The sequence below is a fragment of the Python bivittatus genome, unplaced genomic scaffold (assembly GCF_059951505.1).
Source record: "Python bivittatus isolate LINGU-HERP-01145 unplaced genomic scaffold, Pbiv_v1 ctg000570_np1212, whole genome shotgun sequence".
Taxonomy (NCBI): Eukaryota; Metazoa; Chordata; class Lepidosauria; order Squamata; family Pythonidae; genus Python; species Python bivittatus.
Window position 1 is genome coordinate 6588370 of NW_028277097.1, and position 14798 is coordinate 6603167.

At 41.9% G+C, this 14798-nt stretch overlaps 2 protein-coding genes across 5 annotated transcripts in view; both read left to right on the top strand.

Annotated features, from left to right (window-relative positions):
- Positions 1 to 8861, top strand: part of C6 (complement C6) — a 45396-nt gene extending 36535 nt beyond the window's left edge. For all 3 annotated transcript variants that reach the window (XM_025174731.2, XM_007440732.3, XM_025174732.2), the window contains 3 exons: positions 978 to 1065; positions 2257 to 2498; positions 6289 to 8861. In XM_025174731.2, coding sequence (XP_025030499.1) covers positions 978 to 1065; positions 2257 to 2498; positions 6289 to 6464 — 506 coding nt within the window. In that variant the 3' untranslated portion in view covers positions 6465 to 8861. The remainder of the gene's footprint in view (positions 1 to 977; positions 1066 to 2256; positions 2499 to 6288) is intronic.
- Positions 8862 to 8930: 69 nt separating this feature from the next.
- The window catches only part of LOC103059215 (complement component C6-like), a 31435-nt gene continuing 25567 nt past the window's right edge, over positions 8931 to 14798 (top strand). Inside the window, exons 1-5 of one of the 2 annotated variants that reach the window (XM_088152795.1) lie at positions 8931 to 9020; positions 11901 to 12060; positions 12620 to 12776; positions 13090 to 13234; positions 14151 to 14292. In XM_088152795.1, the coding sequence (XP_088008921.1) occupies positions 11918 to 12060; positions 12620 to 12776; positions 13090 to 13234; positions 14151 to 14292 (587 nt within the window). In that variant the 5' untranslated portion in view covers positions 8931 to 9020; positions 11901 to 11917. Of the gene's footprint in view, positions 9021 to 11900; positions 12061 to 12619; positions 12777 to 13089; positions 13235 to 14150; positions 14293 to 14798 lie in introns of those variants that run through there. The other variant, XM_088152796.1, reaches the window with a different exon arrangement.

Below are 14798 nucleotides of genomic sequence, written 5' to 3' on the forward strand. Positions count from 1 at the left end.
TTCATGACAAGAGGAGAAAATGATTAAATATCTAGGAAGTAACCAGAGTAACTGAAATGAAATGAAAAACTTTACTGCGGTCATTAACCAGCACAAGGAAATTGATATGCAAATATCCAAAACTGAATTGACAATATCAGGGGAGTTAGGAGAAAGACATACAAAGAATGTGGTCTGAAAACAATATTACAAACAGAGAATGCGGGGATGTTTGCTCAGGCTATGCACGTGCGACAAAAGAGAAAAGGGATTAAAATTAGCAATCCGGGTAGTATAAACTTTAAAATGGTAGCCTAAAATAAAAAAAAAAATTGATAAATAAAGCAATAAAATAATCCAAAAGGGATTTGAGGGGTATAAACCTGTCTTACAGATCCCTGTCAAACTTGAAAATATATAGTATAATAGCTGATATGGCATGTACAGACCAAAGCATAAATATCTTCAAGAAGTTAAAAAAAGAATCAGCACTTAATGCTGAGTCTGTGCCATTCCTGGCTCTCCATACTCTGGCAGGTCCAGATGCTCTTAATTATCCCTTGCCTGATTTTACATGCCACCACACAAAACCTGACCACCTTGTGTGTTATTTCAGGGTTGATGTTGGAAAATAGAAATTGCTTATACTGTTGACTGGTGAATCCTGTTTTGCTGGTCAGAAGTGGGGTAATTACAGCATTTTGAGGATCTGTGGCAATACCAAAGAACACGCTCGATTCCAGAGTCATTTAGCCAATTTAATTTGAATTCAGCTGCCAGTTGTTTTAAATCGTGCTTCATTTTGGTTCTGGCCCCACCCACTTTGGGGAATGTGGCCCATGGATACCCCTTAAAGGCTAAATATGAGCTTTGGCTCCAAACAGTTGTACATTGTAGTTTGACACCAATCCTGCAAATATCTACACCTTCTACGGTACACCTAATAGTATTCCTATGTGTTCATGCCTCATTTTTTGGCATTCCTTATCCTCTTGCAGATCACCTTCTTTCTCAAGGCAACTGCAAACCAGGGCAGAAGCTAGCTGGATCCCAATGTGTGTGTATGAACCCCAGAGAGGACTGCAGGTAAACTGTACAGAGAAAAGGGTTCCCCCACATCATATGTTGACATTTGTATTCCTCTTAAGAAAATGAAGTGCCTACTCCAACCTGTATCCAATCCTAAGATACTTCCCTCAAGTCTTTCTTCTTAGTGGACCTTAGCTAAGGAGTAGCTCTTTCTCAACAGAGAATCTTAAACCTGTGTAAAGTTATCAATTTGTAGACTGGCGTAGGCTTTCATGGCCAGTATGTGTTGGGCAGTGTTGGGCTTCAGGGTTTGGTGACCATAATCTAGACAACAGATTTCTTGAGGTTTTGCTGGTAACTGTGGCTGACATCTTCAGAGGGAAAGTGGTCTGATATGCAGACCCCAGACAAGTGATCAGGGACTGTCTGGCTCCTGTATTTATAGCCAGATATCCTGACTTCTGATTGGCCAATAATACATTGGCCAATATAAAGACAGGAGACCAGTCAGCCCCTTGCTCAATATGAGACCACTTTGCCTCTGAAGATGCCAGCCACAGTTGCTGGTGAAACATCATAAAATGTGTTCACTAGACCATGGTCACTAAACTTCAAAGCCCAACACTGTCCATTATCCATTTATCCCTATCCTTCGCTTAGGAACCGCCCACCCTGTATTCACATGGGCAGGCTAAGAAGTTTTGTGTATCCTCTTTGACAGGGTTTGGTAAATTTTCCCCATATCGTATGTTTTCAGGCTTTCTCAGTCTCCCCCAAGCTCTCTCATCTCATGAGAATGCCATAATCTCATCCCCCTGAGAACGTGCATGCTCTTGTGCAACATTTTGCAAATATCAACATGCCCTGATATTTGGTGATACTGATAGGATCGCAGTGTGTGTGTGTGTGCACATGCACATGAACGAGTGAGTGAAATAGATTGCAGTTCATGTATGAACACCTTGTTGCTAACCTGTTTTATCGCCCTTGTTTTACCACCTTTTTGAAATTTCTTCTCTAAACAGAATTTGGGAAATTCTGCCAATCATCGGATAATGATAATGACAATCACTCCAGAATTTCTTTAAAAAATAATGACTTGGCTCACCAGCTCCAACTAACTTCCCAAACAGATGTTCCAAATGTTATAAACAAAAATGAAAAATGCTTCCTTACAAATCGTTTGCTTCATCCCTCCCTCAACCAGTAAGTGTGAGGTTGTTTTTGCTTTTTTTGGTCTTTTGGCAGACACTACTCTGAAGATGTCTGTGTGCTGCATGCCACTTCTGAACAAGCAGTTACAAAGTCCAGCTGCCCATATTTGGCTGAAAAGTGCCTGGATCAGCATTCGTTCCATTTCCTGCATCCCGGCCCCTGCCTGGGTGAGACTGATGTGAGTTGGGCGAAAGAAAGGCTCAGAATTGCTACGGACAGCATAAAGAGAGAACCTTGTGGCTATGACACGTGTTACGACTGGGAGCAGTGCTCAGGTATGTATGGTTGCAGTAACTTGCTATTGTTCCCAGGCAAAGTTTATGCTGAAGCCAGTGGCAACTGATATGGTTAGGCACCAGTTCAGGCCTCAGAATAATTTCAGGAAATAGCCTGATGTGACCTGGCATGATTTGGATCTGCCAAATTCAGTCTGGGGTCCAATCTTGATGGAAACCCAAAGCTTTGTGCTCCCATTGACTATGTGGTGAAATCAAAATATTCCTTCGCCTTCTCCTCTAGTATATACCAGTTACAAACAAGGTTGCAGCCGCACTCTAACCAGATAGGCCCAGAAGACAAATGATTTCCCCACTTTCATTCTGTCTCTCCATCATGATACATTCCCCACTCCCAATATGTTCTGGATAAGGGGCACCTCCAATGCACTGCTGCTCCTGGATCAGTGTTGGATTCTCACACCATTGTTTGCATTTCGCAGCTGAGCCAACTGATTTCTGGCTTAGCCACCAAGCAGGGCAAACTGGAAATATTCCAGTTTACTTTTTGAGACCCGAGTGCTTGGAGGCAAGTGGTTTCCTCATTGGCAGGAACTTTCTGCCTGGCCAGCCTCCTTGTCTCTTCCTCCTCCCACCTCACTGTGCAAGGATTTGGGGTGGGGAACTGATTGCAGCAATGACTTTTGTGGTCTGCTCTTGGTCAGCTGGGAGTGTTCTCAGCACCGCAGTTTTGGAGATGGTGAAAATGCTGGTAGCAGATCTGCTCTATACCAGTTCTCAGGATTTGGGAGGCAAAAGTGGGGTTGGTGTGGAAGTGCCCAAAGAAACTTTGCTGAGCCCCCAGTCATGAGCTTCTATTTAAGGCAACCATATCTGGGCTGCAGAAATCCAGGCAACATTAAATGGAAACAAGGAGAAACAGAATAGATGCTCTTTGCTGGCATCTAGAGCTTATTCAGATTTTTGCAGCCCTGGTATCAATCTGATTTCTCCACCAACACTTACATAGGAGTGAGTGTCTCATGTATCCATATATGATTCTCGGGAATCTATTTTGCAACCTTCAGAGCATCATGAAAACCATCCAGGTCTACTTTGGAGACTAGTGTTGCAGGGGGAGGGGGAGGGGGGAGGGGGAGGAATAAACAAAATTGGTATCTTCAGCATTGCTGAGCCTTAAGGCACCTGTCTTCCCACTTAAAATTCCCCAAAACCCCAAAAATCAGGCCCGTCCCACCCTTGGGGGGGGTGCTTTAAGGGGAAATTGGTGTTGTATGTCAGGGTTTAAGGACATCACCAGTCATGCACTTGGAGGCCAAATTAGATGCATTTTTTGGAGGTGCCACCCTGGTCACAAGAAAATTGCCCTACCTATGGTTTCCTACAAGGTAAACTACATGTTTCTTTAGCTATCTGCTCGCCATGAACTTTCTTACTCAACGGTACATTCTAACGGGATTCACTTCTGAGAAAAGGCATATAGAACTGCAAACATATTTCTGATAAGGCATGGATAGGATTGTATAATGTATTCCCCTCCCCCATGACATAGACGTGACTTCTTTTTCTCTTTTCTTTGCAAGGCATCCTTATAAAAAGAAAGAAGTCCAAACCCTAATCTTGGCAATTTGAATGTAATTATAGGGTTATACAAAATCACACGCTATCATTTTATAGTTCAGTTACCCCCACCTCTTGAATAACACAAAACTGTTATAGAGAGGAATATAACCTCTCTATAAAAGTGCGACTATCCCATGTGGGCTGCAAAAATCTGAATGATCTCTAGGTAGCCACAAAAAATTAGAGTGTTCTTATCTCTTTGCTGTCATCCTGTGGTTGTGCACATTTTTGCAGCTCAGCTTTGATAGCTCCAAGAACAGTGTGTGTGATTTTGTAGATACAGAACAGTTGCTCACCATAACGGAGGCCACAAGTGAGTAGCTAAGAAGCATTTTCTAAGACAGTGACAGCCATTCTGAATTCTCCCAAATTACCAACATCTCGGAACAGGCCTCTTTGTGAAAAACAATGTGTCAAACACTCCAGATTTCTTCCTTCCAAAAGAATTTTGCCTCACCCCTAAAATGGAGATGGAATGAAGCTGCAAATTGAGATGGGAAAAAAAAAATTGAAATACAGACTCATCCGTTCAGAGCAAAGTTAATAAGAATTTGTGCAAGAACCAGAACTGGTGCCTTTGGATATGTTGAAAAGTACACAACCTTTCAGGGAAAGAGAAAGGCCGATGACACCAGATAGGGTTATGGCCTATGAACAACTTTCACTTCTAACTTTCCCAAGCAGTAGACACAATGTTCTGCAGATCAGACCCTAAGACTTTCAGGCTGGTCTGCAGAGGAGGGAGAGGGATCATTTGACAAAGGGGTCATTTTTCGATTCTCCCAGGCATCCTTGGAAATATCAGCCTTCCCCTTGTCTCAAAGCACATCCACAAAACACATCTTGTGCAAACTGCTGCGAATGAGGAAATTAATGGGATTTTTGGGGGGGGGTGACAACTGAAGAAATTAATGGGATTTTTTTGGGCGGGGTTAGGCTTTGTTTTAAAAAGAGGTTATAGCTCATCTCTCTCTATGTGCTAAAAAGCAAAGTCCCTGTGGGATTATTTGGATGAATGCTATTGTGCAACAGAGAAAAATAGCCATGTCTTTTCACGTATGGTTTTGAAATGTTTGTTGGCCAGCATGTCATGTAGAAAGCTCCTGCCAGTAAAAGGGAGAGGTAATGGCTCTGTGTCAACAGAGGCCTGGAGGGGACTTTATTGGTAAGAGAATTGCCTCTCTTACAAGCCAGTATTCTGCATCTTGCTCCTGAGATGCTGAACTGAGCACAGTAGCTTCATCACCACCTGAAAAGGAGACTTTTGTTTAGACAGGCAAATCTAATAATCAGGAGCCTACAATACAGAAGTTATCCCATTCAGGTGGAATCTTGGGGCAGGTAGCATCCTTTGCCAGACCAAAGGAGAAAAGCAGGGGGATCTGGAGGGCAGAAAATGTGGTGGGCATTTTCTTCTCTGCCTGCTTGGTTAATCAGGGGGCCTTCCGCATAGTGCACCCCCTGAAAAGGCAGCCAACTGCCCCCCCCCCCCCCCCATTAGCAAAAGACAAGCATCACCACAGCTTAGGCACAATTCTTAGCAGAAGGAGATTGGCCATGGAAGAATTATTACAACTGTTCACCACTGAGCATCCACTGCCTGGCTATTTCCCATTATTGAGTGGGGTCTACCTTGTCAAATCTAGAGAAGAGGAAAACTTTCCTTGTTTTCTACAACCCCATGATTGCTAGTTAAAGGTAGATGTCAGAGGATGAAATGATGCAATCCAGCCTAAAGCTTTCAATATGATCCCCAGCCGCAAGCTGTACATAACACACTTTCTCCCAGTCTCAAGGTTTTGCTCTTCTGTCTTGAGTAACATGTGAGAATTGCTTGAAATGGATGCCCCACAAATATCACACATAGACGCACTTCCATTAATAAAGCAGGTTCATTTGCATCCTGTAATCATCCAATGTTGTTTTTTCACATATGTTGGAAGTCCAATTGTTCTGGGATCCAGGCTGAAGGGCAGAAATCTTTCCATGGAGGTTTCCTTTCCAGAGATTCCCCACATGGGACATACACACTGGTGGCCTTAGTACCATGAAGACTTTGGGAGGACCAGAGATGTGACCTTGCATGTGATATATCCCTGGAGGAGCTTAGAGCCCAGCTTCATTTATTATTTTTACAATGTGTTGGTAGTTCGATACATCTCTGAATACTATTTGCCTAGACCTAAAAGCCATTTTTCTCTTACAGAGCTGCATGCTAAATGTGTCTGCTTGCTGCCTAACCAGTGCCCACATGGCGGGGAGCCCATTTCCTGTGTGCAAATTAGGACAAAAAAGATAACAGCAAATCTCTGTATGCTGGGAGCATTGAAGTGTTCCAGTATGAACATCGTAATTTTACATGAAGGGCGCTGTTCAAACTAAAAGATGTCATGGACCATCCACAGCCTGAATGGTTGGTTTTTGCTCTTGGCCTTCCCAAATTGCTTTAATTCCAGAATCTGAGCATCTCACTCCAGCCTTTCTTATTCTGCAATCAACACATTTCTGAAGTTCATGCCAGTTCCCCTTTTCTTTCACTTGAATACCTTTGAGCATGGATCAAGTGCATTGTACATAGAAAATGGGCAGAGATTCAATTGCACTGTCACAGCCACCTTCCTGACTTTTTTGACTTTATCCTGTGGGTGTCCCTGATCAAATGGGTTTCATCTGATGGAATTCAGTTTCGGATTGCAGATGTCAGGAGTAAGTGTCCAGTGTCCAGTCCCATTCCAATAATATTTGCTGTCTAAGCTGGACCCCAAATAGCAGCTGTCCCTTCCACATGCCTGAAGCTTCTCCCCATTCGGAGAAGCATTTTTGTACTGTTTTATGGTACTCCTCCTTATCTCTTAGGCCGGCAATTCGAAAGCTAGATGGAGTGCTAGACAATTCTCTGCCTCCCTCCTAGTTCTGCCCTCACCACATTTCCGTTCTGTGGCCAGGAAGCCAAACAGAACAAAGAAACACATGAACAAAAAACAGTCCACTTAGACCAGCCAGAATGTGATAGTACCATCATGCCACCTTTATCTTGGGAGGAGTTACATCTCAAGAGCTGGAAATTAGAATGATGTAGGAGTTTCTGCCAAGGGGGATCCACTCCCACCCATATCAGCTACAGAAGAAGCATAGAAAATCTGCCTTCACTATGTTTCCTTAGAGATGCTACAGAGCCAGTTAACTGACTCTGAATGCAAAGAATACAGGAGTACAACAGAGTCAGCAGACATCCAAGAATCTGAAATTGGTTTAGCCTTTCCATACGGAAGGGCCTCCAGACCTTCCTTTATCTATTTTCACCCTGCCTCCTCTGGTCCTGCCATAATGCTACTGCAGCAACATGGGTCAGCCTGGTCCACAGCGCAGCTGGTCTTGTCACTGGACAGTTGTAGTACCCTGCTAATCAAAGTGTAAGCTGGCATGATGCTTTTCACCCAGCTGGCTTCACATCTTAGCAGTGCTCAATGACAGAGGATGTCATCTGCGTTCCAAACAGATCACTAGTTTCAATCTACCATTTTCAATTTTAAAAAAATCTGAAAGCAGAAGCGGTTAGAATTTGGCAAACCAATAACCACTGACATAAAATAGGTTTTCTCCAACCATTTTCCCTCCAGATGTATAAGAACTGCAACTCCCAGAATTTCTTGCCAGTTCCCAGCATCAGTACAGTACCAGGTCAGATAATATTAGGGTAGGTGGCCCAATGTTGTGGCTGCTAATTCCTCTTCATTAGCAGGATACTTCTTGTTTGAATATTACGAATTAAGTTGCTAACTAGAAGTATTGGTAGTAGTACTACTTGTCAGGTTCGGTCAGCACGAGGTTTCAGGGAAGCACGGGGCTGCAGGGAAGCTCGCAGCCAGACCACGCGGAATCCACCGGCGGTAGCTAGCGGGGAAAAGAGGAACCGAAAGCGCCGCTAATTAACGAGCCACCTGCGGCCAGCTAAACAGGAAAACCGCAGCGGAAGCTTTTAACTATGAACTGATAACGGCGCGAGCATGCAAGGAACGGGGCCGCAGGGCAGCGAAACAAGATCGCAACGCAGCACAGAACCCGCGGGTCTGCACGTAGCAGGGAGGGACCAACCCAGCCGGAGGGGGACTGGCAATCAAGGACAATGGACTCTGACCGACCCTGCCATCATGAACGATCAAGGGGGACATTGGGGGGCCTAATAGTCCACAGCTGCAACGCGATCACGAGGCGGGAAAAAGCACGGGAAGGGGGGAATATAACAAGTGATGCAATTGTACCAAGCCAGTCCTGGCTTTGCTTGTGACTACTACGTTACGCATGAGTAAACCTTCTTTGTGAACCACACGTGTCACGAGGGTTTCTCTGTCGAACGGGGCAAATCTTACACTACTGATGTATCTGCAAACTGCAAGCTTTCTCTAGTTTGAATTGTCATAATGCCTAATTTGAGGGACAGTCCTTCAAGATCATGTTGGTAAACAATATTTTAATAAGACACATATCTACTCTGAAGTCACTCAGTTTAGTGGGACTTATTCTCTGCTAAGCACATACAAAATTCCAACCAAATTCTGTTTTCAAAAAAGATTATAACTGAGACGTTGTTAATTAACTCCTATATAATGCATAGGACAATCTGTAGACTTTATTCTGAACAAAAAGATTATTTATTGTATCTGTAATATCTGCTCAGCATTAATCCGTTGTAACCTTGAGATCACTTGGCTTAAATTTCCCAACTTTCTGTTCTGTTAAAATTTAACTAATACAAATAAATGGCTGCCCCAAACAGCCAACCACATTTCTTGTTTTCATGAATTATCTCTTTAAAAAAATGATATTTATTAAGAGTGCTATGTTTGATTGGAAGGGTAAGTGATCTATGCTTGCAGCGCTATTTCCGTTGCTATATTATCACCCAGGCTTCCCATGAATGTTTTTTAATCCAACAGGGTAAGTCTCACTTCTTTTGCAAAGATCAATTGATTATTATGTTGGGCTATTTTGTGCACTGCTTCTAAAACAAATTTTAAAAAAGAATTGCTTTCCTGAATCAGACCATTGTTATGTCTCTAGGCATGCAGCAATCTAGCAGAGATCTTTGATATATCTCTAGGATGCTCCCAAGCAAGGCGTAACCCTAACTGTTTTTTATTCCAGCATTTGAATTGCTGTCACTGAACAAAGAGATTCTACTTAACTGTCTATCACTGTACAGGTAGTCCTTGCTTAATGACCCTAATTGGGACCAGCAACTCTGTCACTAAACAAAGCGGTTGTTAAATGAAACATCATGTGACCACCCCGCTTAGTGACAGCAGTTCCAGCAGCCTCAGTTGCAGTCATTAAGTGAATTACTCATAATCATTAAGCAAGACATCATGTGATCACAACGTGTGACCTCCTGCTGGCTTCCCCATTGACTTTGCTTGTCGGAAGCTAACTGGAAAGATTGCAAATGGTGATCATGTGACTGCAGGGCACTGTGACCATCATAAATATGTGACAGTTGCCAAGTGCCCAAATTGCGATCATGTGATGGTTGTAAGTGTAAGAACTGGTCATAAGTCACTTTTTTCAGCTCCATTGTAATTTTGAATGAATGGTTGTTAAGCAAGTCACTGAATGAATGGTTGTTAAGCAAGGGCAATAATAATAATATTATTATTATAATAATAGTAAACTCTGGTAGTGAGCACCAATAGAAACGACAAGAACATGGTATTAGCATGCTTGGGAGAACTCTGAGATTTACAAATATATGTGTGTGAATGATGTGTATGTATGTGTGTATGTGTGTGTGTGTATGTATGTGTACGTGTGTGTGTGTGTATTCTCCAGTAAAGAAAAGTGAAATTTGTAGGTGGTGGATGAATGGTTGGAATCTATAAAAGGAGTACCTTTGTTTTAAAAATCAGGATGCAACATTTCATTACAGGTCTTATTAGTAATGGCTATAATTCACTGGAACAATTATGCCTTTTAAAATAATGAATGGCTAAGAGCCACCCATGTTGGTTCTGACTGGAGCTCCCATGAATGAAAATCCTGTTGTACTCTTCTTTTAGTTTCAGCTATGAATGTATTACTCTATAAAAGATGTAAGTTCTAGTACAATTAGCTTCTCCAGTTATTCATAGAATGGTAGAAAAGAATGCTTTCTGAAGTTTTTATGCAACTCTGTACACATAGGCATCCATGTTTTCCCAATGTTAGCACATATCTCACCTCCATTTACCATGTGACATATCATTTAAGACAAACATTAACAGACTGGGATATGTCCAGAGGAGGGCTATCAGCATAATGGAAAAGTTGGAACCAAGTCCTACAAGGAATGGTTGAAAGGTTCAGGTATATTGTATGTAACCTGGGCATGAGATCATGAAAAGATAACATGATACTTACTTTCCAGTATTTGAAAGGTCATCATGCAGAAGATAGGAGAGGTTTGTTTTTTATTGTGCAAGGAAGCAAAATTAAAACTAGCATGCATAGAAAATGTAGAGATGCAGATTTCAGCAAAACATTAGGAGAAACATTAAAACAACTGGAACTTTGAATAGACAACTTCAGACAGTAGCAGGATCTTCTCTATCAGAGATATATGGCTGGTCATATGCTGAATGGTCATCTGACAGGGAAGTGGTTGACTGCTGCACTCAAGAAGAGACTGGAGACCCCACGTTCCTCCCAAGTATGTCAAAACTACCATTTTATGATTACATATTTGGTCATAGGATGTTGTGTTTTACTTCTGTATTCGAATATCATCCCATATTTCTCAGAATCTGTTGCAACATTACACTCGACATTATGTCCCAGCACACATTAATTGTGACATTTGGCCATGATTGCGATGTCCAGCTGTAGACTGAATATTGGGAAACGTGGATGCCAAGTTTTATCCAGTTGCAAAAAAGACTTCAGAAAGCATTCATTTCTACCATTCTGTGTGTAACTGGAGGATCTGATTGTTCTAGAACTCCTAACCGGCTCAGTTTATTTTTGTGAGAATTGTCAATGCAATTTTACAGCAGAATATGCTTGGGAATGTTGTGGGATCTCCTTCCCTAGGTATTTGCCCGAGGAGGCTGGACCGGTTTCTGTTTGGGATGCTTCGAGGCTAGTTCTTACACCAAAGGCTGTATCTGATGGTAGCAGTATAAAAGGGTGGTTGGCATGTATGTATAGTTTGCCACAGATATAGCCCTGTCTTTTAATCCATCAGTGGGAGATTGCAAGGAATCTGGGATGGAACTGAACACAGACATAAACAATCAAGTGGGCAACTCAGTCAACAGCTTGCCTCCTAAACAGTAACTTAGCTTAAGTGGAAAGAAATCAGGGAGGAAGCATTTCAAAGGACTCAGAGTGACTCTGCCTTCATTAACTCAACATTAATGGGATTAGAAAATTCTTATTACCATTTCCAAGAATCTGGATTTTCACCTGATAAGCATAATGATGCCTTACTAATTAATAATGCTGATAAGCATTAATGATCCCCCTCCCTCCTCCTCCTCCTCCTCCTCCTCCTCCTCCTCCTCCTCCTCCTCCTCCTCCTCCTCCTCCTCCTCCTCTTCTTCTTCTTCTTCTTCTTCTTCTTCTTCTTCTTCTTCTTCTTCTTCTTCTTCTTCTTCTTCTTCTTCTTCTTCTTCTTCTTCTTCTTCTTCTTCTTCTTCTTCTTCTTCTTCCAGACATTTTATACCGTACAATTATTTCTAAATCTATAATTTGAAACACAATTAGTCTAGGATCTTTATAAGTTATTGTAAACTCTTACAATGTATTATATTAAATTATATATTTCTAACTATCCATCCTTTGTAGCTTAATATTTTTTAGCCATGGAAAAAAACAGCTTGATATGCATTATCCTTCTGAGCTTTGTAGCTGAAAAGGGGTTTGGATGTTTCTGTGATCATTATCCATGGAGTTCTTGGTCCAGCTGTTCAAAAACTTGCAATTTTGGGACACAAAGCCGAACCAGGTTGGTACAAGAACAAGATTTTTTCCTTGTAAAAATAGGACCTATAATTTCTACTTGATTAAGAAGAAATTTAAACATGCATTCTAAGGTTACTATAGACAAGCATATACATGTTCTTGTTTTCCCACAATAACCAAGAGAAGAGGAAATGATGTGGAAGGAAGGAAAAAGGCCTATATTAATCCAAATGTGAGCCAGTGCCAGGTTTGAGATCTTCCAAGATCACTTTTGTACTTCTCTTCCTCATGGGTTTGTTAAGGCTAGAAAGCAGTAGCAATGGATGACATGAAGCTCTTCATGTGACAAGGTCCCTCTCTAGTTTGGGATCCGTTCTCACAAAAATGAGCTTTATACATATATGTTGCTATTTGCCATGCTTGCCAAATCCATAGCTAGCCCTTGTAATGCTTGCTAAATGCATAACTAATAGGATGACTAGCTGGGGTACATGTCTGCAACTTGAGACAGAACTAGCCCATATGAGTATAGGCGTATCTCAACTACCCCCATCCTCTTAGTATAAGATTCAGGATTAATATACAATATCTTCATCTTGCAGGGCAAAAGTGCAAGATGACTATTATAATAAGAATTTTTGTGAACGAATGTGTTCATGGACTGAATTTCAGGCTTGTAGCCAGCAAGCATGTCCCATCAACTGCCAACTCGGTGACTGGGAAGAGTGGTCAGAGTGTGACCCATGTGTTAAAGAACAGGTAATTTGATCATGAGATGTTCGAGGAACTATCCAGTTGCCCTTGTTTTCTGCATGTGTGATGCAGAAAATATTTCAGACATTCTGAAATATGGATGCAGAGGAACAATAGTTTAAAAAAGGAAAAGCACACAGAAACCCAAATTCTAATCCTACTTCCTGCATCAAGTACCAGCTTCTACCTTTGTATGATCTGCTAACAAAAATATATTCTCTCTGCAGCTGAAACTTTAGAGGAGGCATCCAACTGTGAAACCCACAATAAGAAAATTTGTTTTATTGTTTTCTCCCCACACATGGATTTCCCCTTTCAGTTTCGTGTCAGGTCTCTGCTACATCCATCTCAATTTGGAGGTGAGGCCTGTTGTGGGCAGATGGTAGATCGCCGGCCCTGTTTCCCAGAGAAATTATGCAACATAGAGGAAGTGAACTGTGAGAATAAGTTTCAGTGTGATAACGGTAAACCCTGTTTTATTATCTTTATGGAACTACAATAAACATTCAATTTAACCAGGGGTGCCTGAGAGGAGGAGGTAAAAAAAATCAAGATCGTGGCTGCAACCATGCAGTTGAAGCCCCTCCCCCTTTTACTTGTGGGAGGAATCATGTGGTTGTGGCCGCCATCTTGGCTCTCCTGGATTTAAAAGACTTTAGTTAGCTGATTTCAGATGCACTAGACAAATATGCAAATATATGTCTTGCATAAAATACATACATAATGCATGAAAAATCCCATTCCCATTTTACACAAGCCTTAAAATGTGTAAGATGCATAAAATAAGTATGCATAAAATCTTACTCATTTTTAATGGGAATTCTGCTTTAATGGGCATCAATTTGCCTATATTGGTCCATTAAAAGGAGCATTCCTGTTAATCATTTGTTAGATTCTGAACTTTAGAACAATAAAAGTATGGTTCCAACCTCATGATCTGTCAATATAAAATTCTACTCAGGTGCTATCAAAAGCAATTAAAATGATATTTTCCCTGAACAGTCCTAATGAATCATTTGCTATCTTGTCTTTTTTGTGCTTATGTGCCAAGGCAATGATCTTTCCTAATAATATTTTCATGCTCTCCATTTCCTGTTTTCCAAATCCAGTAGTTTTTGTATTCCAATTTTGGGAGATCTTGAGTTATGGCTGTAGAATCTGAATTGCAAAACTTGTGGCAGCCACTAGACAGCACCAAGGAGCCAATGTTTTCTGTCTCTTTGCCGCCATCTAGTGGTCACCTGACCCAGCTAAGGCAACCCTTCCTTCAGATTCGGGTGGGGAACTCATGAAACATGAATCTACTCTGAGCAATGCCACAGACTCATGTTAGATGCTGTGTCTGAAACCGACAAAGCCACCTTGATTTCTCCAAAACAGGACGCTGTATTGCCAAGAGACTAGAATGTAATGGAGAAAATGACTGTGGAGACAATTCAGATGAACAAAATTGCAGGAGAATAAAGTCTTTCTGCAGGACTAAATTCGAAAGCATACCCAGTGTGCATCTCATGGGCCTCGGGTAAAGTACTTGGATGGAGGGCTCTTCTCTTCTCCATTGTTGAAATAATGCGATTCAGCAGTCCTTGAACCAGCAGAAAACTCTCCCAGCATACCAGGCTGCTCCCATTGTTGATCCTTATTCTGTGACAATAACCATGTTGCCAGATGTTGGTTCTCTTATTTAGAGGGCTCACGGCATGTTAGGAACAGGGACTGATGGATTCCCTGGACAAGGGAAGTCTTACCTGCATCATCGGCAAGAGTGGTGATGGCAAGGGGCTTGTAGAAAATTAAGGTACCATCCTGAAGCATCCAAAAGTCAAAATGGTGACAGTGAGTGTACGATCGTAGCCCTGATGCACATAAAAAGGGAGTGGGGCTTTGGCTGCCTGGTTGCAGCCATCATCCTGACTCTTTCAACCCCACCCTGCAGACCCCCTGTGAACTCCCATGAATGCCAACAGGATAATGTATCTTTCATTCCTTTTTGTCTCATTTAGGAGTGAAGCAGCTTTTGGGGCCACT